Consider the following 22,863-nt stretch of genomic DNA (forward strand, 5'->3'; position numbering starts at 1 on the left):
TGATGGGTTTGATCTGTGCAAATGCTCACTGATCCCTCTTGAGCTAGACTAAGACCTGTAATGCATAGACAATGCTTATTCTGCTTCCAACTGTTCTTGGCAGTACAGCTCTTCTGTGGAGACTGTTCAGGCCTTCCTTGATGTGAAATGTGTTGAGGTTAGCTTCTTGGTTCTGTTGCTTTAGTCTTTTTAGTGTTAGGAACCAAAAGCAGAAGGGAAGTGACATAGCTAGTTATCAGCTATGGAAAGCTAATGGAGTAGGCAGAACAATTCATACCTTCCAGGTGCTTACTTAGGGTGGTGGCATACTATGAAGTACATGTGTGAACTCAAGTTTTGCTATTGCTGTGTAATTACTTGGTATTTAGGAGCTGGGCTGTCCAAAACTTCCATGGAGTTGGAAGCTGCTACTACAGCACTGTACTTCAAGTGTCGAGGTTGAAACCTGTCTTCAATGACAAAGTGTTCCACCAATTGTTTGCAGTTCGAGGTGCAGGATAGTGTGAGCCTGGGTCACTTAGATATTGTGAGTAGAAGTAGCTGGAGGTAATGTAGTCCAAGCTCCTGTGCAAAACAGGATCAGGCTCACACAACCTACTTCAGTTCTATAGATATCCAAGGATAGGGATTTCACTTAATCTTCTAACTACTTTTCTTTCCCAGTTGGAATTTCTTATGTTCCAAGTTGTGGCTGTTGACTCTTGCCCTGCCCCTGTATGTCTCAGAAGAGCCTGGTTCTCTCCCCTCCTGTGAACAAAGTAACTGCAGACAGCGCTAAGACTTCTCTTCAGCTTTCTGTTATGGGTGAACAAACCCAGTTCTCTCCACCATCCATCCTCGTTGCCTTCTGCTTGACTTGCTCCAGTATGTCACTGCCTTTCTTGTACAAACAAAATTGGATGTGGTATTCCAGATCTGCTCTGACAGCTGTGAGAGGTATGAGCAGAGAGTCAGAACTGTCTGATTTGCTGGCTCCAGAGCCTGCTATTGCAGCCCAGCCTTTGCTGCAAGAGTGTGCTGGCTCATGTTCAACTTCTGCAATGCTGTTCCCCGAACTGTAGTGTCGCTTCAGAGGCTGCATGTGTTTATTGCATGTTACCTTGAGGGGCAGTTTACTAAGTTTAAAGTTAATGCAACCCCTGCATCTCTGGCTTGAGAAAAGGAAGAAACACCTACTCATGCAGGAGTGAGACCAGAGCTGTATCACTAGAGGGCGATGGAGCAAGAAGGCAGTTAAGGCCTCTATGTCTGCACTGAATGTACTAAGAGCTGGAATAGGATGGCATTTTATTGCAGCTAGAAGTGGCTGATGACAAAGTTCCTCTTGGCTTAGCTCTGGCAATTGGATATCACTGTCCTAGGATGCCCTTTCTAATTGCTTGCAGGGCAAAGAAGGTGAACCTTCTTCCTGCTTATGAAGTAAGCTAATCTCCTCATGTAGCAGCAGCAAAGGCTGTAACAGCAAGAGTCAGAGTTTTCTAGCAGAAGCATGCAGTTAAGTAAAAACTATTGTATAAGCAGGAACGAGTAACAAAATAGCTGTATGAGGGAGATACTGCATCTCTCCTCAGAGATCCAAGCACCACTGCTCAGAAGACGGCAACAATAGTTCCTAACCTCCCTGCAGCAGTGACCTTCTCTGGCTTCAGGGTAGTGGACACTCATCCCTTCCACACGTGGAATTTAGGTGACCTATGCTAGACTCCTGGCATTATTCTGGCAGGAAACTTACCCTTATAGCATGTATTGTGATAATCAACAATCTTGGAACTTGAGTTGAACCCTAGTATTAGAACTGACTTTGGTACTAACAAAGCACCAGGCCAAGGACTAAACTATGGGCTTTATTTTCCACAGGAGATTATGTAAATCTGCAGTTGTTCCACAGTGTCTTGTTATAGCTAGTACTTCCCCTTCAGTTTTGAGGGCTCTATAGATTTCGTTAATTGCAAAAAGCCTTTTCCTTTAATTCTGGAGGGGTGATGACACCAACTTTACCCTCTCTTTGCTCCTCAGCTAGACAAGCTTGGTAAGTGTTGTTGCATAAAAAATAGTCAGGAACTCAGTTAATCAAATCAAACTTTATTCCTGTGAATTTCTGTACCAACATAAAAAGTTCTGAGCTGAACAACTGACACATTTGTACAGCTTAAGCAGCTGTGAATGGAAAAATTACTGCTTACATAAACTTCAAAAGGTAAACTCTCAAAATGCATGTCTATTTCAGCCACCAGCTTCTTGCTGTAGGTTCAGTTCTAAATATCCTGCTTCTCTTGAAGCTTCAATTTTTGTATTAAAAACTGTAACCATCAGCTTTAAAAAATGAAAGCAAAGACAAATCTAAGAAATAGATTGAAGTATTCCACTGATGTGGAGTCAGTCCTCACCTTTTCATAACTATTAGAAACACATACAAATATACTATTTCTCTTGGGTAGACAACTTTGAAAAGAAGGGGAAGTCTAACAACTCTTAAAGCCTCACCCCTGTACCTGAATTATTTAAACATTTGGCATAAATTCCTTTTAAAGTACTGATGATGCACAGTATTACTGCCCCTAGTGTACTGGTCAATCAAGGCAAATTGGTGCCACAGACACTGAAGATTCTTCAGCCATGCCCTGCTTGTAACTGCTTTTTCTCATCGGTGTATAAAAGGAAGAGGAACAATTCCTGCTGTGTGTGAAGGCTGGGGGAAGCAAGAAGAGCTTGTGGAACTGCAGCAACCACCTTTCATCAAAGAAAGAGACTGTAACAGTGCAGTGGAATAGCCAGTTTAAGTGCATGCTGGCTACACCACAAGAGGCAGCAGGTATTGAGATGTTTTCACCTATGCCTAAAGCTTTTTCCCATTTCTGGGGTCCAAAATGGAAGCTCTAACATGCAAAACTGAGCTGTTCCAGCTGTGACTGGTGTCAGTCACTTGCAAGTTGTGGCTGCTGTGACAAGCTGCCAATCACTATGTAGCTCTGATGATGTTGGTGGGTAAAAGAGCTCTGCTAACCCCAGAGGGCAACTTGCCTGTGCCTCCCAGGGTGGGCTGTCACAGCATGCAGACAACATCCCTCTGTACAACTCCAGGCCTGAGTCATGAATTGTGTTGCTCCGAGACCTGCTTTGCCTTCTCCCAGGATAGGCAGTAGCTGCTTCTTACAAGGCATAAAGAACATCCTACTTCAAGAATAAAAGTGGCATCTAGAAATAGGTGTTACTGCATCATTTTAGAAAATACTGACTAACTGCATGTTTAATCAAGTAACATGACCAAGCAGGCATGCCCAAAGGTGATATGAACGATCCAGTCATATGAGCTCTTTCCACTCAGCTAAAGAGACACAGCAAGTGGCAGGACTCCAGCCCAAGTAAGTGCGTGCTACACCACAGAGACCATGGTGTCAGCTGTCTTTAAGAACTCAGTTCTGGCTTTCTGCTCCTCTTCAGCTTCCTGTCCTTCAAACACATGGACTCATTCATAGCAAGGTGACCCAAACAGGAGCCTGCACAAAGTTACAATTCTGTGCTCTGAGCCAGCAGCTATTTCCAGCAGTCTCCCTTACATTAAGTGTTTCATTCAGTGGTGCTTAGTATATTCCAGCGCTTCTTGGAAGGATTTAGAAAATAATAAAGTGCTGCCACCCACTTGTTACAAATGCTGCATGGACTCCTTAAACCCAGTAGCTATATGTTTTTATCTCAAATGCAGAGAGATATCTCAGCTCTAAGTCATATGAGGAGAGGGTGAACACTTCTGACTTTTACAAGCCCGTTCACTGGGACAGAGTACACAAGTCAGACACCAATTGCCATGACCTTGGAAAGTGAGCAGAAGGGAGCTGGAGAAGGACAGCGGTCTACCTGAGGGATATGTATAAGTCAGTCATACTCACAGATTAGACAGGACTGGTTATTTTGAGTCAGACACTTGCCAGCAACAACTGGGAAAGTTAACCACCACAGCACAGATGTTAAAACAGTGCTTTGCCTTAAACAAATCACAGCCTACTGCTGCATGTTACATTAAACCCAACAGGTCAACATAACTCTTTTTAGCACCATTACAGGTCAGGAAAATACATTTATTACATGCAATGTACCTAGTGCAGAATCTGCAAGATGGAGATAGTTCTGCTGGTCTAATTCAAGCAGCATGTACACATCTCTATAAAAATCACCTGAATTTAAAAGATTACAAATCCTAAACTGGAGTTGAGTTCCTAAAATTAGGTCACTGATTTGGCCCTGCTCAGACCGTGATGTGATCTACAGGTTTTTGATCATTTAAATAAATGATCCTTAAACAACCTTTTGTTCTCCATCTGCTAGAAAGTATCAGTAAGAATCTATTTGTTTCATCATAAGTTTGCGGCTGTACTCATAGGCAAGGAACAGTGCCCCATTGGCCAGGAATGCTCGGATCATAGTTGGCTTTAGTCCAGAATACAAGGCAAGCACACCTGGAAATGAAATCAGAGCCAGTTAGCAATTTATTAAAATGCCTATCTAGCTGCATCAACCACTGTGCTTTTACCTTCAAAGGATACTGAAGTAATGCTTCTGTTTAGAGGGGCATGCACACACAAAGAGCTGAACTCACTGGTGTAGCGGTATTACCGGATATTGATATAGAAGGAGCATCTAGAGTTGTAACATGAGTTTAGCCATTTAAGTGCTTATGTTAGAAGCTTATCTCAGGCATGACAGGGTCTTCAGAAGGCTACCTTGGTCACCTGAGGATACAGCTCACAGCAGCTGTACCACAGCTGGCAAGGGGACAGAAAGAACAGCAGGCTATGCTGGAGCTGTGCCCCAAGACAGACTCCTGCTCTGATGAGTATCTTCCCTAGTAACAGGGCTGGGATTCCTATCTGCTGCCATGTACATTCTTACACCATCTTCTGAAGTGCCTGGTGCAGGCCTTTTCCAGAGATGAGACACTGAGGTAGATGCCCCAAATTTGCCAGGCTAGATAGGACTGATTTATCAAACAGCCCTCAGTCAGCCATATATTAACTTCTAGAAGTGAAGAAAAATTCTGTACTGAATTCTGTACTTCAATTTTCATGTATAAGTTTGGTCATGGGTAATGGAGCTCATTCCTTTATCTGCTTTTAATGGATACTGAGCATTTGTTAGCTTTAAGTGAATTGTCTCCTGAACCAAAAGGCATGGCAGATACAGTAGGTCTCAATTTCTGATTCCAAGCTTTCCAGACTACACGAAGCATCAATATTTGTTTGTTAGAAACAGTTACTGTCTGTCTCTAACACATTATCAGTGGACTAGATTTCTTAAGCAATCTTTGGTGTTGGAGAGTATAGATTTCAATCTGCAGCCCTACAGATTCAGTTGATGTGCTGTATACTCACCTTCAGTTCTCACAACAGTTACAAATGTTCCCATAAAGCCTGTCTGTTTTCCAGCCATTGAAAGAACCTGAATTCTAGATTTGACACAGTCCACAGGATACACAGCAATCCACAGACAGCTGCCTCCAAAACCTCCGCTTAGTAGCAAAGGAATGGGACCTAAAGTTAAGAAATAAGCTTTTACACACACCACAAAATATTCACCAACACAAATATCACATTATTTCAACTACAAAAGTCAAAGAGAACACAGAAGAACCTACTTAAGACAGAAGAGCAGTTTCTGCTCCCCCACAAACCTTTAAGTTAATTTTAAGCCACTGCTAAGTTGCAAGTCTAACCAGAAGCTCAAAGGTTATAAGGAGTGGCCCTTAGATTATTGGCCACGCTAAAAAAGCACAACTCACAATTCTGTTTTGACTGTATTAACTAAATTAACTCCACTGCTTTCACACTCATAATCACCTTCCGATGCTAATTGCGAAATTGTTTAGAGTAACATCACATAGGGTCACTAATCACCTGTAGGGATTTATTTGATACAGTGAATTTACTTTGTGATCAGTCATTTTTCATGATGCAACCTCATGTTGTGTTTCAGATCAGATGTTTATAAACATTTTGCAACAAAGACCAGAATGCATGCAGTTGAAATCCTACCTCACAGCAAGACAAAGTATGACTGTGCAGTCTTTCAACAGGAGACAAGCAATCTTTATTCTGGCATCTCCTCATTTTTTATGTCTAATTTTCGATATCAGTGTTCTCTTACTATCATTGTGATGACAACTAATGGTCAGCATACATTTTAGCATACACTTGAACATACGGTTCAAGAGAATACAGCTAAAGACATCAAAATTGCTCTAAACGGCCGCTGAAATGAAATAGTTCAGAGTTGCATTACACTGTGGAGTCAGATATTTAAGTAGTTTTGTAATATTACTGTTAGCTCACTGTGTTTATTCACCATCTACAATACATCCTGCTCCATTGGAAAGTGGTCACTTCAATAATTCATTATTATATATACACAAAATGCAGACCTCTATTCTGTATGTCCGGTTTCCTTCATTTTACACATATTTTACAACTGCTATGCATTATTAGTATATCTTCCTCCCTTATGTCCCCCACAACAGCACGCTACAATTCACCTGGAAAAAGGGGCACCGTACCTAATTCATCTTTTGATCTCCCAGAGGCAAAGAACGTCCGGCTCAGTTCATATCCTCCAAAGAAAAAGAAATAGCCTGGGACTTCCCGCAGCAAAGTGCTTGACAGGCCACGGTAAAATCCAAGGGGACCATCCTTTTGAATAACACCCTTCACTACTGACCAAACTGTACTGATAGAGAGGTTGATCCAGTTAGTGATGCTTAATAGCCAGATAATAAGAAGGTTACAGAACAATAAGCAACTGCAGCTACAATTAAGGGTTAGATCCGTTGTGTAGACAACAGGACTCACGTAAGACTTAGAACAAGGTTCTGCCAGGAGCCCTTCACTGGCCCCCAGCTTTACTAGTGCCTGGAAGATCTCCAGGCTGCGACCCTCCCAGCCACAACTTGTCTCTGGTCAACAGTGCACTATAAATGTGACGCTGAGCCAATAGAGAATTAAAAATAATAAATACATACAGAAGGGTTTCAGAGATACTGGGCAGGGTGTATACTTACTTGTGTCCCTGGATTATCTTTCCTGACAACTGCATTTCATGCATGGCCTGCAGCCGGCACTTCACCAGCTCTGTTGGGCAGAGGACAAGGGTGGCAAAGGCAGAGGCGAAGGAGCCCGCAGCAGCGTTCTGCAGATCACTGCAAGAGAGAAACTGCAGAAGGTATTTGGGCACTGACCTGCAGTGCAGTGGAGCCACTGCACCAGCAAACAGCTTCCTGAACCTGTACTCTAAATATCATCAAGAAAAACTGATGGACAGTCTTGGGGGAAAGAGTCTCAAAGGAAAAGGGCAGTTACTTGAACTAGGGAGATGAAAAACCTAGCTCATCCCATCTTCATATACAACTCAAATACATCCTTTTGACAGCTGAGAAGATATATTGCAACCTTTACCCTTCTTGCTATACTTTAGTTATTGCAGCAGAATAAACACTGTCAAATCTTCCTCTTCTTGGCTTTTATAAAAATTGCCATAGACTTGTTTTACTGGGCAACTTTTGGGTACTAGTTACTTCCTCAAAGAGAATAGGAGCAATAATCACCTCATACAGATGTCAGTGTTCTCAAATTCACCTTACCAGTATTAATACAGGTTTTCAGTGAAAGATGCTAGAAATCTGAAATCAAGGCACAATGGATGACTATAATCTTTCTATTGATGTGCTGCCAGGAATACAACCATGTGAATCAGAGAGCGCACACAAACATAAACCACGCCACTGAACAGGACAGCGCTGTAATCTGCATTGACTCACAGTATTCCAAAACTGGGACGTACTTTGCAGTGGTATTACACATATTGCAAAGTCTGGGCTGCTAAACTGCCAGGACTCAAAAGGCTGGTACTCCAGGATCGTACTGCTTTATGATACACTTTAAACGGGCTCCTACAGACACTGCTGTGTTGGACAGGAGCTGCACAATAGCACAGAACAAGTGGAGCTTCTCTCTTCTTTCAGAGCCTGGGAAGTCAGCACAGCAGAGATTGACCTCACTGCTGCACAGAAATTCTTTCCATACAAGGGAGATGTTTGCCCTGTGCCCAGCAGTTTTATACACCTATAGTATCAGAGATTAAAGCTATAACTTTTCACCTTACAGAAGCATCACGGAACTAAACTTGTAACATATTCAGGTATGGCAGTGACAAGAACTGTCAAAAGTGGAAGAAATCAGCAACTGGCTGCAGAGCAGCAACTGAATAATATGCAGTAAATAAATGGCAACACTGATTGCACAACCCTCTTGCAGCACACAAAGCTTGGCTTAACAGGATCTGAGATACAACCCAATAAAGCTCAAAACAGAGCAAGGCAGAGTTAAAAATACAGTATATGGCTGAGCCCTGCAGTCCTTAAGCTATGAGCTAGAGTAAGGCAATAAGGTTACACATTAGGATAACAAAATGTGGAAGAGGTGCCTTAAAGCTATGCACTGAAGGATGCACAGGATCCCTTCTCCTTCAGGGGAGAAAAAAACCCAGATGCTATCAGACTTTAAAAGAATTCTGACACATGTACATAAAGGACTAGATTTAGCCATAATTCAGATCTTTTCTACTTTTGCCTGTTGATGTTTAATTCTACATACAAAAATGCAACTACACCCACTGTTTAGGGTTTGGTCTTTAATATAGTGAACCTCACTGCAGAAGTGATAAGCCTTGAATCCCATTCAAGTTCCCTCTCAACTCAAAATGCCTAATTCAGTATTTTTTCTGGGTCGGAGAGTTTTGATCACACAGCACAGGAGCAAGAATCCTCTCCTCTTACACTGCTGCTTCCTCTATAAAAGGCATTTATCTTGTTTTTCAAAGAAAATAACCTGCTGAAGATGACTAGTCACGTACTGAGAAAGTCAAACTGAGGTGAACGAGGATAATAGTTCTCTCAGTTTAGACTTTGGCACAGAACAAAATCAGTTTGGTTGGACTAAATGAGCACTTAAAGACAAATTGAATTTAGCACTTCTCTTTCCATTTGGTTGTCTCAGTTCAGACTTTAGCACAGAATGAAGTCAGTTTGGTTGGACTAAATGGCTGTTAAAAGATAAATGGAATTTAGCATTTCTCCCTCCATTTGTTTTCTTTTTGACTCATGCAGTGACGTGTATTCCTTTAACCGAAAAAAGTGGTGTTTTGTAACTGTCCTTGTAACTGTTTTGCAAGGCTTCACACACTGACCTACACACAGGCAAGCTAGGCAAGTTTATTGCCAAGCCATTTAAAAGTATTACTGAAAAGGTAACTTAAAGCAAAACCAAACTATTATAGCTGGTTTTGAGAAATCTCAAACACTATAAAATAATGAAAAAGTGACAAGAAATTGCTTAGATATGGGTAAGAAAAATGGTAAGGTTCACCTCAGTTTGTGACTTCATGCATTTTCTTCTTCAGGCTAAGACAGTATGACAGTTTTTAAACAGCAGAGGCTATGAAGGTAATTACAGTTCTTCACTTGTCATGTCTGGAGGATAGCCACCTCATCAGGGTTTCTTCCCTCCTCTACAGCACATTACAAAGGCTGCTCGACTCTTCCACAATAAGAACGGGTAGACACGTCCTGGACAGACCACATGTACTCAGGGCACCACTGCAGACCATGTCAATACAATTCTCTCATACATGCACCTCGTAAGATGCCCCCACAATGATCCAGATGAAGAGACCAACAGAGCAGCACCAAGGGAAAAAAAAAACCCACCACTTTCAAGTAAACTTAAATCCTTTAGTGTTTTGTCCTAGTACAGTCATGCAGTCACACTATTTGCTCTTCAATCAACCATGAATTAAACAGCCATCCTCGATCTGAAAAGTACCAGTACCTGACCAAGGAGAGAAGGGTAAGAAGTCAGAGGCCCTTGCTATTGCTACATATTCAAATTACATTCCATTCTGTATCCTACTCCAAAGATGAGGAGTAGTACACCTATGTATACTGTTTGAAAGTTTCCTGCACTACCTCCCCTACATACACCCTAAACATACTGTCTCAGTCACTTGAGATGATCCTAGGACTTCTGCAAGTCCATGGTCTACCTCTCAGGAGGATCACAAAAGATGGTTAAGAAGCAAAGCATGCTGTTGGTAGGCCTACCTCCTACATTTTAGTGGGTAGAAAAAGATAAGGGATCTGTAAGCTGAGCAAGCAGAAAATCCCTGATCTAAGAAAGTAATAAAAAAGGTGGAAACAATTCTGTCCCAGCTGAGAGGTCTCAACTGCCAGAAAACAGTGAAAGAGAATGCCAGTAGACAGCAATTAATGTAAGTTTCTTCATCACTTCATATTCCCTCATAGCAGGCCTCAGTCTTAAGATACAGCACATCTTAACATGTGACAGGAGAACCTCTCACGTAATGCCACTTTTAGATACTTGTCTTGCACTTCGGTAGCTACCCATGTCATGTCAGAGATCTCAAATGCAGAATCATGGCCTCCTCAGCTACTTCCATTTGGAGACAGATGTGACAGAGGCAAAATGAAGCTGTTAATAAAAAGCTGAATGTGGTTAACCTTGCATAACTCTTTGAATGAATGGAGTTAGGACAGTATGAGAAGTCTTTTATACACTGTGGGGCAGCACAAGGATGGAGAAGGTGCAGCTACTCTCAGTGCTGCACAGAAGACATACCTTGAGAAATGCGTAACAGTAAGGCACACTGAGACAGCTGGACCACTGAAAGCTTTAAAGTGACACACCTGGAGAAAAGCCATCCTAGCTAGAAAGAGATTATGATCGTTACACTGGTGCATAAATCCACAACTTGTTCACACCCTGAATACTCTGCACCACTCTGGTCTCATGAGCTCAAACCCAGATGCATTAGAATTACAAGAGTTTCAGAGAAAGGCAACAAGGACAGTTAAAGGAACAGCTTCCAAGCGCTCACTGACTAGGAGGGCTGGGATCCTTCCACCTAGGAAAAGACTCAGGTGGGGAAAAGGGGCATGGAGCACTGGATAGAGATCTACAAAACCCCAAGTGGCATAGAGGCAGTGGCTAAGGACCAACTGCCCCTTCCAGTTACATAATTAATGATTATCACCTGCAGAACTCCCTGCCAAAGTGTACTGCAGATGCAAGGAACTTGTAAGAATTTGAGGGAGACTGGACAAGTGCTCCAAAAGAGATCCAAAGTCACTGACTGGATCACACCAGGCTCAAGAAATCCTCTGAACTAAGAACGCAGCCTGGCAGAGGACTCAGAGTAAATACTAACACTTTCTTCTTTCTCATTAAGGAGGCAACCACTTATTGCCAGTACTGTAGACCACACACTGCACAAAATTAGACCCTCAGTTACATTCAAGCTTTTGAAACTTAAATTTAAAAAGCAAGGCAATACTAGAAAAGTGTCCTTTCCCCTAAGTATGCCTCCCGGTAAGAGGAACCATTACCTCCCCTGCAAAATCAGAACAACCTAGAGATCAAGGGAATACCAACTTTCAGATGTTGCAATGCTCATTCCCTTTGGTAAGATGTTCCAGGTCTTGAATATTCTAATTAAGTTGTGATTATCTAAACCAGCCAGCTGCAGTGACAAGTAGATGGCTCTGTTGTAGTTAGACACCATATCCTAGCACAAAGGTCTATATTCCAAAACTTACTACACTGCATACCGGCAGAGGAGGACCTGGGACATCAGTTGCACCCTGACAATACAGTATTTGCAAGTAGCAGTCACATGACTATTTTAAAAGATGAAACAGATTTCTATTACTAACCTGAGCTTTGTTTTCCTGTCTACTCCAACAATTCTTCTCACAATTTGTTGGCAAAATCCATAGCACATGAAGAGAACTGAGTTCTCCGCGATATTGGCTACAAGCGCTGGTGTGGTTCCCTTGTAGAAGCCTCGAAACCCCACTTGCTTATAGGTTTTCACAAAACAGTCAACAATTCCTTTGTACATGTCAGGGAACGTCTGCATCTTCACCTTTGCGGTGTCAAAGGGCTGGCCAGTCACCACGCATGCTGTCCCACCTAAGCAAGCAGTGGAAGTTAAGAGGGTGGTTAAAGGTTATCACAACTGAAACACCTATACACAAACAGCACTATTAGGAAAATCACACAGAAAGCAAAGATGAATGAATTCTCCGCAGGAAAAGACAACTGCACTGATTTTAGCACAATGGCATCAATTGTCAGTGGTGAATTTAGTTACCTGAAGAAAAAAAATCATGCATAACAGCAGTAATAGCTTGATTCTTGTTAAAGATTACCTTACTAAAAGCAAGCATCTAAATGAATCAGTTCACTTGCATAAATGGGTACTGAATTAGAGGTATTGTTCTGCAATCAAGTCACTTGTGTTAACGAGTTAAGCAACATTTTCCTTTGCTCATTAATGTAGTGGTTCAGAAGCCATCTGATTTTATGTTCCAGCAATAACAAAAAACTGAAAGATTTGTAATCAAGTGAGACAAAGATTCCCCCAGGACAAGAGAAACACTGCTGAGAGAGTGCTAAAACTGATGATGCATGATAAATTGATAACAAAAGACTCAAGCTCTTTACTTCAAAACTCCAGATGATTCTTATTTACATTTATTCCCACATACTGGAAGAAAGCATCCAGGATAAGCTGAAAAAGGGCAAAAGGGCAAAGTTTCTCAATGTGTTATCTTTTCCAAATTGAACTGCAAGGTCAATACCCTGAAAACTTGTGAGTTATCTCCATGAATGTCATCAATAACCACTTTGCCCACAGTGCAGTGTTCCTCCACAAGATCTAACTCAATTCAGTAGTCTGCGGAAAGAGCTAACATTACACTTTTTCAGTAAGAAATACCAGCGTACACTGACAGCAATCTACTAGAAGCCAATACCTAACAGGAAGCATATGATAGGTGTACTTTATATAAACTTCACAGTTTTGCTTTTTTAGCAAGAGAGAAGAACCATCCTAAAATGGAAGCTCATCCTTAACCAAAGCACAGTTGACATGCATATACCTTAAAGAGAGCAAGTTAACAAGATGTTTTTTCAGCTATGAAACTGAAATAGTTATCTGTAAATATAGATAATGTAAAGAAACTGAAATAGAAACAAATGTGTGAATCCAATTAAGATTCGCTATTTTTCTTTTAGGTGGTAAGTAGGAGAGTAAGCAAGTGTTTGTTTAACCAGGGTGATTTTCAATCGATTTTACTCCTTGGAAACACATTTGTGTTACATTGTTGTTGCTCCTCTGCAAAGAGGTACTTGCAGGTCTTTTAAGAGGAACTCAAGGTCCTAGCTCCCATAAGACCTCCTTCTCAACCAGATGGATCATTAAAAGCTTCAGAGCAAATCATGCAAGGAAACATGAAGAGCTTCTTGCTCTAGGAGGGATAACCAAGGAGAGAAGTAGCTGGCTCAGAGCAGTAACATCCATGTAAGCCTCAGATGAAAACCAGAGCTAGAAAGGCTCAGCCAATGCTACTTGCAGGCAAGTCAGGTAGATATTAATCTACAAGACAAATGCCAGGTTCCTGTGTAAAGGTAGACCTAAAACATCCACATGTAGTAAAACAATGGCTGTTGGAAGAAGCCCAAGAAAACCAGGAATGGTCTTGGGAATGCAAAGCTGAAAAATTGGGAGTTGACTGTGAACGGCTGTTCCAAAAAGAGAAAGGGCTCTCCCTACACTGTCACTGGAGGTGGCACAAGAAGCCCAGTAAACTACAGCAATGAACTTTGTAAGCCTCAAGGTAAAGACCAAGAGTCCCAGTTAATATCTAAAATATTAAAGAAAAAAATAATTCTTCCAGCCAGCAGTAGAGTCTAAAAAACAACAACAAAACCAGAACAAACCAGAAAAACAAAAAAGTCAATCCTGCTTGAACGTTTAGACAAATGTGGTCCTAATAATAACATGTGAACAGTGGGGAAGAGAGTCCTACGTAATCAAAGAAGTGATGAGAGGTTGCTCAGATCCTAGGCAAAGGACTATGACCCACAGGCAGCTAAATTACTTATTTGTTCTTGTTCAGAATTTACTTGCCCCAATATGTCACTACTTATCAGCTAGTCAAGACTGTATCTAGAGAGGAAGGTAAAACCAGGTTACGCATTTGCTGGAGGAACTAGCTGTTTGCCTAGTTAAATACACTTTCTAAAGGGTGCAGAGACATATGTAACACAGAAACAAGCACTACCAATGAACACAGGCAATAGAAAGCAAGTATGTGGAAAGAATATGGAATATAAATACTAGAGGAACAGTAAAACTATTTATTACAACAGAAGTAACAAAGAAAAAGAACAAGAACAATGATTTAGGATTACTGAAGTCATGTTGAAAAAGGTCTGAATTCCTTCATCTTATCTGAAGGAAGGAGAACTATACCAGAGAAAGTGGCATAATTAGTTCCAAGATCCTCTAAGCTCTACTGCCAAAAAAACAGGCAAACCTCAAGGGCATGGCCCTGTTAACTGTTCCATGCCCACATTCAGGCTATCACCAAGCAACGGATTTCTAAGCTAATACTAGTTTCCAGCTCTTGTAGTAGCCAAGATGTCTTTCTGAGTTGAAGCCTGGTGTGTCAACTTCCTAAGCCAGAGTGCTCCACTGCCCTGGATGTTAACAGCAGCATTCCTGAGCTGAAGTACCAGGAAGGAGAGCAATCACACCTCCCATTTAAGCACCTGAGAACACCCGCAAAGACATCAAGAGTGGCACAGATATTAAGTTGCTACTTTGGGAAATAGAGCAGATATAATAGCTGTTCTTTACTGAGGACCCAAAAACCAGGGAGAACGAACAGACTAAGAGAACCATATTTTTTCTAAGGCAATGAAGGAATAATAGCAGAAACACTTCTCTTCCCTTGCAGGGAAAGAGGGTGTTGTCTAGTCAATAACATATTTTGCAAAGGCTAACAAAGCAGGTATTCACTGGACAAAATGTGATGGCAGATGAAATGCTTTACGAAGGGGCCACATTGGACTCACATTATCTGTCACCCCTTGCTTTCTCACGGCGCTAAGGTTAACTCCACTCTGACACATGACCTCAAATAACTACCCCTGAATGCACTTAACACCATTAATACTGTCATATTCAGAGCATTAACACCGTCATAAAAGGACTGACGGCAATAGCTATTGTACAGGGAAAAAAACCAAAATTGTTTAAACTGGTTATAACAGTACATTAGACAAATCTTTCCTTCCACCTTTTCTGTATAAACATTGCCAGCTTAGAAATCTCAAAAAGTCCCCTTCTCCCTGGTAGACTTAAAAACCGATTCATCCCTCAGCCACGGATATTACCAACATGGTAATGTCAGCGAGACAATGCAACTGTTTCCACATTTGTGACTGTCACAACTGGTCCAGCAAAACTTTATAGCACAGACTAGACCAAAGTGGAAGTTAGTTAAGCGAATTCATCATCAGTCCTACTACTGAGCTTCCCAGCTTTTAAAGATTCACACCGGGATGTTGTCTGAGCCAATAACCCTTCAGATAGCCTCTTGCCCATTTCAATTAGAGAGGGTTCCTGTGACAAAAGCAGCACCTCAATCACTCACACGTTGTTTGAATTCATTCCAAAACTCTACTTGTGGCTGATTCTTAAACTCATGTAAGCATGAGAACTAACACTGAAATTTAAACCTCCTTCTGGAAAATTATTAGTCTAAAATAAAGGTTACACCTTCACTGTTTGGCAGGGGTTTCACCAGGGAGGAGCAATGCAGTTACAACACTGGCTGAGGTCAGCTGCTTCACCTCCATATTCTTAAAATACAGAAGGTGAGGCTTTTTATAGCAACGGGAAACTGCTTTTACATTTGTCAAAGCTATTAAAACTGTCCCTTAGAAGTTTTGTGCAATTAAGTTCTCTCCAGCATTACCTGCAGCTCCTGCTGTGAGGTCGATAGCAGCCTGAATAGCAGGGTTGATCCTCATGCTTCACACTTGTTTATCAGTCACTTCAGAGTGAAGTCTCCTGTTTCCTGGAGGTGTAGAGATACTTGTCTCCTGAGGGAAGAGAAAGATGAACCATATGCGATTTACAACAACTGACAGGCAAATGCATCACATGAATGCTTTCACTTCCACTCTTCCATTTAGCTTGTTCTAAACCATTTAGACACAGAAAATGCTTGTCCCCAGGACCGAGAGGTAGCATATTTGTATTTTGACTGACTAGTTTCACTGCATTAGGCAAGTCCTCTGGAGTATCACTGCCTAGCTTCAGATTACCTGGGCTTTCCAGCTTCTAGTCTCCCTGGATCTCTCAAATGAAAGCAAAGAGTACCTCCAGGAAACAGTGTTGAGCATTACCTTTCTATTGATTATAGAAGCATAGTCTCCATCACATGTCTAAGGCTAGCTGCCAGGAATATTTCTCCCCTGTCTCAGCTCCCCACCTATAAAGCAAAACAGAGAATTGCTCTCCTTACGGCAAACAGCAGCTAAGAAAACTATATTCATGATGATACAGGCACATTAGGTATTTCTACGTGGCTCTCAGAAGACATGAGTAGAAGAGGAATCCATATGAACATCTAGAATTGTGTCTGGTTGTCATGTTCCCAGTGCAAGTCCCCCACGCACCAGCATATTATAAATAAGGATTACACCTCATCTCTCAGGAAGGCAGCTGGAAAGCAGAAATACAAAGGTGACACTTTCAAATACAACATTCAAATGAATTTAGTTCTTAAGTTTGCAGCAAGATAATGTCACTGGGCAAGCAGTTAAAACAAGCTTGCTTATTCGGAGTAAGATCACTGAGCCAAAGATCTCCCACTGTTTCAGAACCGTGTTGCTGAGCTAGACGCTTGGCTGGCTGTGCTGTCAAAAAAGTTGCATGAGTCTTAAAAAACACACAAATACACACATGAATCAGCCCTTCATTGACTGTTAAGCTTATCTTCGAGTAGACTACACGAGTAAACAGAACAGTTTTCACTCTTCTACCTACTGTAATGCTTCTTTTGAAGCCCGTTGTCTCCCAAAATATACTTTGGAGTAATGTGAATGGGAAACAATTTCCAGCAGGCTACAATGAAAGAATAATTAAAAAAACCCCACGCTGTATGAACCACATCCTTTATACAACTTCTACATTACAAGCACAGATACTTGCATACAAACAAGGCGTTAAGAAAGCCTGCCTCTAAACAGATTTATTATTCCTGAAGTTTAAAAAAGCCAGTAGGCCAAATACTGTCACTCAGTAACTTCACGTGTCCAATCTGTTTAAAATGTGTTGCAGGAATCTGAACGTAATAGGTTTAAAGAAAATAGTCACTACTCTTGTAATAAATGACACTAATACATGCTATTTCCGAATTGTGGTTACAGATTTGAACTGTTTCACTACTGACAGCATAGTATGCTAGGTGTTATTTCAAAACAGAGGCTCCAAGACCAAGTTACACTTCATTATCCTATACACCTCATTAGCATTCACACAGCACTCCGCAGTTTTGATTCTCATTTAGAGGAAGAAACGAACAACAAATCAATGAGACAGCCTCTGAATGAAGGGAATTACTAGAGAGCAACAATTGCCTGCCTTCAGTAAAACGTACACTGCTTGCTTATCGACTTGTGCCAGTCCCCAGAGGGAGCACGTGCCAAATCACCTACAGATACCCACTGAAAGCTTGGCAGCAGAAGGAAAAACAGAGATGCCTATAAAAATATGGAATTTTAAGAGCCAAGGAAGTTTAGTTTCCCGATCCATAAGAGCACATTGCCACTTTCAGAAGATTTAAGACTTAGTAAAAACTACACTGGTATTATGTACGTACTTACCTTCCCTCCTATTTTTTTTCCTATTTGTAATAACAGTAGCACATTAAAAACTGCTTGTAGATATAGCAATGCAACAACAACTCTGTTACTTCCAAAGCGGATCCAAGCCTCAAACCTGGAAACACAGAAGCATCAGTTAGCGTAACAGGTCCCACAGAGTCCTCCACCTGCAGCCCCAGATGTTATTCTCTGCTGATGCATTCTCCAAACACTAAGTAAATACACCCAGAAGGTAGCACTGCTCCTTGCAAGAGCCTGCAAAGGCAAGCCATAACTCGGCTTCCCAAGGTCACAGCAGGCCGGCACCCCAGCAGGAGCCGAGCAACTCCAGGGCTAACCGCGGCAGGCTGTCACACGTGCTCATGGCTGGCGCAGAGAGGGACTCTTTACTGGCCAGACCGCCAGCTCCAGGGTGGGCAAAGCCAAAGGGCCGCTTTCCTTAGGAGAGGAAGACTCAGGCTGCAATCGCGGTAACCGCGTTCCCAAAACGCCCACCCCTTTTGAGCAGCAAAGCCCCGGCCTGCGTTTGGCGGGGCGGCGCGGGGAGATGGCAGAGGCCTGCCGGGGCAGGAGGCCGCCTAACCCCGCACCACCCCCGGCCCGACGCCTCTCCCGGGCGGCTGCACGCAGCCCGCAGCTTCTCGAGGCGCCGCGCACCGCTGAGCCCCGAGGCCACCGCGCACCCCGGGCCCGCCCGCCAGACCGGCTCCCGCCCGGGGATCCCGCCGAGCCACGGCCGGCCCAGCCCGGTCCGACCCGCGCCCGCCCTCACTCACCACAGCACGCCGCCCTACCGCCGCTACCCCTTTATACGCGGCCGAGGGAGGCGGCGCGGCCCCCCCGCGGCCGCGGGGAAGACGCGGGCCGGGGAGGTAGTGGGTGGGCGGGAGGCTGTTCCGGGCGGGCAGGGAAACGCCCAGCGGCCGGCATGGCTGCGGGGCGGTGGGTCGGCGACAGCGTTTTGGGGTCCCCGCAAATACCGGCCTCAGCACCGCCACCGCCCCGCGCCCCCTCCGGAACCCTGCGGCCTGGCAGGGGCCGCGGGCGCCGTGTGACACCGCCGGCGGGGCGGGGGTGGCGGAGCCCCTGGCCGAGGCGGCCCTGAGGCCCTTGCCCGGCGCTCGGGCTCGCTGCGTGGCAGGGCCCGCGGGTGGGTGTGGATGGTGGTGGCTGTGAGGGCAAGAGTCGGGCTGCTGCTGCTCGGGTCGAATAGCACATCATCCTCATTTTTTCCCCAAAAAAACCTGTGATTGGTGGGCTGTGTATAAGCTTACTGAGCAGGAGTTAGCTGAATTTATGAATTACGACCACAGTATCTTTTTGTTTTGGTTGGGTGTGTGGTTTTTTGTTTTTAAAGAAGGATTTATTTAGGAATTAAGTACGCTGAAATAACAACACTGTGTGCCTACGGGGGAACCACAGCAGAGCTGCTGTAACTCCCGACACAGGTATTTATCCGGCAGCCACAGCCTGACTAGAGCTTTTTTTCTCGCCTCCTGCTAGTTTGCAGTATTTGACACATTTTTTCAATGTCATTTGAGCAATGCAGGAGAAGGAAAATTTACCTGTGACCATCTTTTTGTACTACATGCCTGAATAACGGTTATGTCAAACAAAAATGACTGCTCCCCCTTCCCTAAAATACAAAATTCCCCATTAAGTTTCACATACATGTTAGAGGACTAAGCCATGCAGGTTTGGAGCTATTTTATACTTAAAAAATAAAGATACAGCAGTCTAAAATCTTACATCTAAAGGTATAAAGTTATACCTGACATCTTGGATACTGACTAAAATAAAAAGGATTTTCTTCTGCCTCTTTAGTTGAATAGTCAAATAATTGTGGAGATACAAAGTAAGAGGTCTTCCTGTTCAGATGTCTGCTAAAAACTCTACCTTTACTTGCACATAAAAGACAGGGACCTGTAGCACATTAATGTGCTACAAATTGGACATGGACAGACATTGCAATTGTAAGCAATCTGTAAGCAATTTGCTGCAGATCAACAAGTGACTTCTCCTGAGACGTCACTTTTGTGGTTCTAACTTTTCGGCAATATGAAGTGGAATATGGTGGCTTAAACCACCGTGCTGAGGGTTAATGACACTTTCCTCAGCTGAAACTGTGCAAAACTCCTTTTTTTCTTTTTTTTCTTCTTTGGATTAGGAATCAATAGACGTACTTGCAATAAGGCTCTTCAGAAGCAATGCCCAGGTAAAAGCAGTAGGACACTGTACAACCTATGGAAAGGTAAATTAGCATTATCTATAATGTATATCAGTGATCGGTAATACTCGAGATACTCTGCCAGACCAGGCAGTGTTTCTGGGAAGTGCTGTACGCCTGCAATCCCTGCTGAGCTGCACATGTTTGCATGGATTGAGACATGCAGACCTACATAGTTGAGCTTAGATCCGTGGTGTTTTCCCCAAAATAAAACTGATCGTTCCTACTTTCAAAGCCCAAACCAAGGAAAACACATTATAAATACCAGAAAGTTAAATGTACGTTTTTTTCTGTCACTTTTAATTAATTGTAGGCTTCAGATACAGCTGATTTTTCTATGTGGTTATTTTCTTGAAACATTCCTTTTAAATGGTTTGGGGCTATTCTTCAAAATATGGCAATTGTTAAGGAAGAGCAGGCTAGGTTATAAATGGTTTTAGAAACAATACATCAAATTGTAAATTACTTTATTGCTTTAATGTAGAAATAATTGCTGAGTCTGTGGTAACCAGTTAGTGATGGTGAGTTAGTTGTGCATCTCAAATGATCTGAAATACTTGGAAATTACTGTTCAGTCACAAAGAAAGTTGACCTGTGTGCTGACTTCTTGTTTAGCAGGACTTCAGCGCTGTTGGAACATTCAATTGGTGAAAAATATCTAACCCATAATGTAATGAAGCTTGCAACTAATATGCCATTAAATCACATGCTGCCTGCTGTTGCCGTTTGCCAGCTGAAACAACAGGCCTTGAGTATTTCAGAATGCTTGTTCAGAACCACGTTCCTCGGGCAGACCGCCAAGCCTGGTCTGCTCTTGTTTGGATCCTGTACAAAAGGTGGAAATGGTGAGAATACTTGAAAAGTTGCCTGGGAGATTTTATAGCCATGAAATGCAGCACTACAATGAGCGTATTGCCACCACATGGCTACTTCTGCTACCTGCACCCATGTTTACTAAGCCAAACCATACTTTTTGCCCCTGCACTGTGCTGGCATGGAGGTCCCAATGGACAATTTGTCTGGAGCTTAACTTCAAGCGTCCACTCAAAGGGTTTAGGCAGGACAGAAATGGAACATGTGTGCAGGCAGCTTGGCTTGCAAGTGCTTTGCAGGAACATGGAAGTGTTTTCTGGGACTGAGGGGGTCTGGCTTGGGGTATGGGTGATTGGCTTTGGACGTGATGGCCCACTGTGTGACGAGAGGGGCACAATCACTCTTGAGCAGAGTGTTTCGGCACTGGAGGGATGGGTGACTTCTGGGAGCTGAAAAGCTGTGAGGGGGATGCCATGGAAACTTGTCTGATGCAGGAGAGGAAAGGGTTTCCTTGCAATGTGTGTTCCTTTCCATCCTGCAGGATACCATCAGTCCAAGCCTGTCTCCTGAGCCCACCATCTCCAGCCAACCACAGGCAAACCATTTGCTCCCTGAAAGTCATTTTGCCTTTCCTAATTCTCAGGGAAATCCTCATTGTGCAGGAGGATGAACATCAGTTCTTCGCAAGTATCATCCCAGAATAGCAGCCAGAGCTGCAGAAACAAGACCATCAAAACCTTGCAGTGGATGCTGTCCAGCTGTTTAGAGAGGTGGGTCAAGCAGTACAGTACCACATGGGGGTTGTACATGGAGGAAAAGATGGCTTCTGCATGTAAGGCCTTACACAGGTCACAGTGATTTGGGTACTGATGTACTACTGTCAACTGCAAGCGAGAGGACAGTGTTGGCCTTTCCAGAGTAGGTTGCAGCCAATGAAGTGAAGGTTTGGGGGACAGCTTTGAACCACGTTTCACAAGGATGTTGTGAAACATCAAAATAGACTCCCCAAGACAGAGATGAGGAGCCTCAGCACTAGACATTTCACTCTGCTGGTCCGTTTCTGTTGCACCAAATTAATTACCAGCGTAGACAGTCCAACCACCTTGGGAACTCCAGAACTTCCTGGACTATGGCATCTTCCTAGTAAGCATGGAAATTGAAGACCTTACTACAAATCTATCTGGAAGCACAGCGATGAGGGATAGTGCAAGTCTGAGGGGGGGGAAAAGCTCATGTTCTCACTATAGGGATCACTGAGGGAGAGAGGAGACTAGCTGCAGCCACCATTTTATCACTTGGTATTTGCTCGCTGTGACTCTAAAACAATGGAGAACGTGCAGGTAAGCAGTGGAGCTGGGCAGCGCAGGATGCATTGCTGTGTGAAAAGGCAGCTGAAGACCACCAAAATAATTTGGAGCAGATTTGATGACACAAACATTACTGTGACTACCAATTCCAACAGGAGTGAAAACATCAGAGGTGTTCAGCTGTGCTCAAGGATTGTGTTGATATGGTCTGATTCACAGCAGAGTAAACCACCTGCAGAGATAGGTCTTTGGAGGAATATTTCTTTGCAGTGTAAGAATTGTACTTCCAGGTTCTGTTTTCTATACTTTGACTGCACAATAAATCATTTTTCTTGTTTGCTTAATATTCTTGATAACTAGCAGTTGCTGTGGAGTTACGGTGCACCATGAGCCTTTTCTGCCTGTTTATTAGCCAACTGCAAATACTTGCCCTTAAAATCTCGTGCAAAAACAGCAACCCAAAAGACCAACACGCAGAGCTGAAAATGGTATGTTTTCTCGGGCATTTTTGTAAGACTTCCATCCATTTTTTTAATGACTAATGGTTCAGGCATGCAATGGAGTTATGGAGAGTTAGTTGCTGAATATCAACCAAACTCTGGGAATTATCTTGGTACATTGCCTCAGCCAGGGCAATGTGATACTACCAGGCAGCAGCTCACAAGAAAAGAGGGTTGTGATGCAAAAGAGTGGATTTTCAGGAGTAAAAGTAATT

General features: G+C 43.0%; 1 protein-coding gene across 6 annotated transcripts; it reads right to left on the reverse strand.

Annotated features, from left to right (window-relative positions):
• Nucleotides 1-2,066: 2,066 nt before the first annotated feature.
• Nucleotides 2,067-18,669, reverse strand: SLC25A15 (solute carrier family 25 member 15). Of its 6 annotated transcripts, none has more exons than XM_076364185.1 (9): nt 18,578-18,669; nt 17,802-17,916; nt 16,320-16,405; nt 15,887-16,013; nt 11,771-12,029; nt 7,046-7,183; nt 6,545-6,714; nt 5,367-5,525; nt 2,067-4,454 (listed from the first exon to the last, which is right to left on the reverse strand). In XM_076364185.1, exons 4-9 carry the CDS (start codon nt 15,939-15,941, stop codon nt 4,330-4,332), a joined length of 906 nt encoding a protein of 301 aa, XP_076220300.1. In that variant the 5' UTR covers nt 15,942-16,013; nt 16,320-16,405; nt 17,802-17,916; nt 18,578-18,669; the 3' UTR covers nt 2,067-4,329. The 6 variants fall into 6 exon arrangements, with proteins under 6 accessions (XP_076220300.1, XP_076220304.1, XP_076220302.1 ...); XM_076364189.1 differs by lacking the exon at nt 18,578-18,669 and adding an exon at nt 18,485-18,552; XM_076364187.1 differs by lacking the exon at nt 18,578-18,669 and adding an exon at nt 18,459-18,516.
• Nucleotides 18,670-22,863: the final 4,194 nt, after the last annotated feature.

Source organism: Aptenodytes patagonicus, chromosome 1, assembly GCF_965638725.1.
Source record: "Aptenodytes patagonicus chromosome 1, bAptPat1.pri.cur, whole genome shotgun sequence".
NCBI classification, from domain to species: domain Eukaryota; kingdom Metazoa; phylum Chordata; class Aves; order Sphenisciformes; family Spheniscidae; genus Aptenodytes; species Aptenodytes patagonicus.

Coding starts and splice junctions, on each gene's coding strand:
- SLC25A15 (XM_076364185.1), bottom strand. CDS start 15,941: ATGAGGATCAACCCTGCTATTCAGGCTGCTATCGACCTCACAGCAGGA. Junction 7,184..11,770: donor GACAGGAAAACAAAGCTCAG/GTTAGTAATAGA, acceptor TCTCTCTTGCAG/TGATCTGCAGAACGCTGCTG. Junction 5,526..6,544: donor GAGATCAAAAGATGAATTAG/GTACGGTGCCCC, acceptor TCTTAACTTTAG/GTCCCATTCCTTTGCTACTA.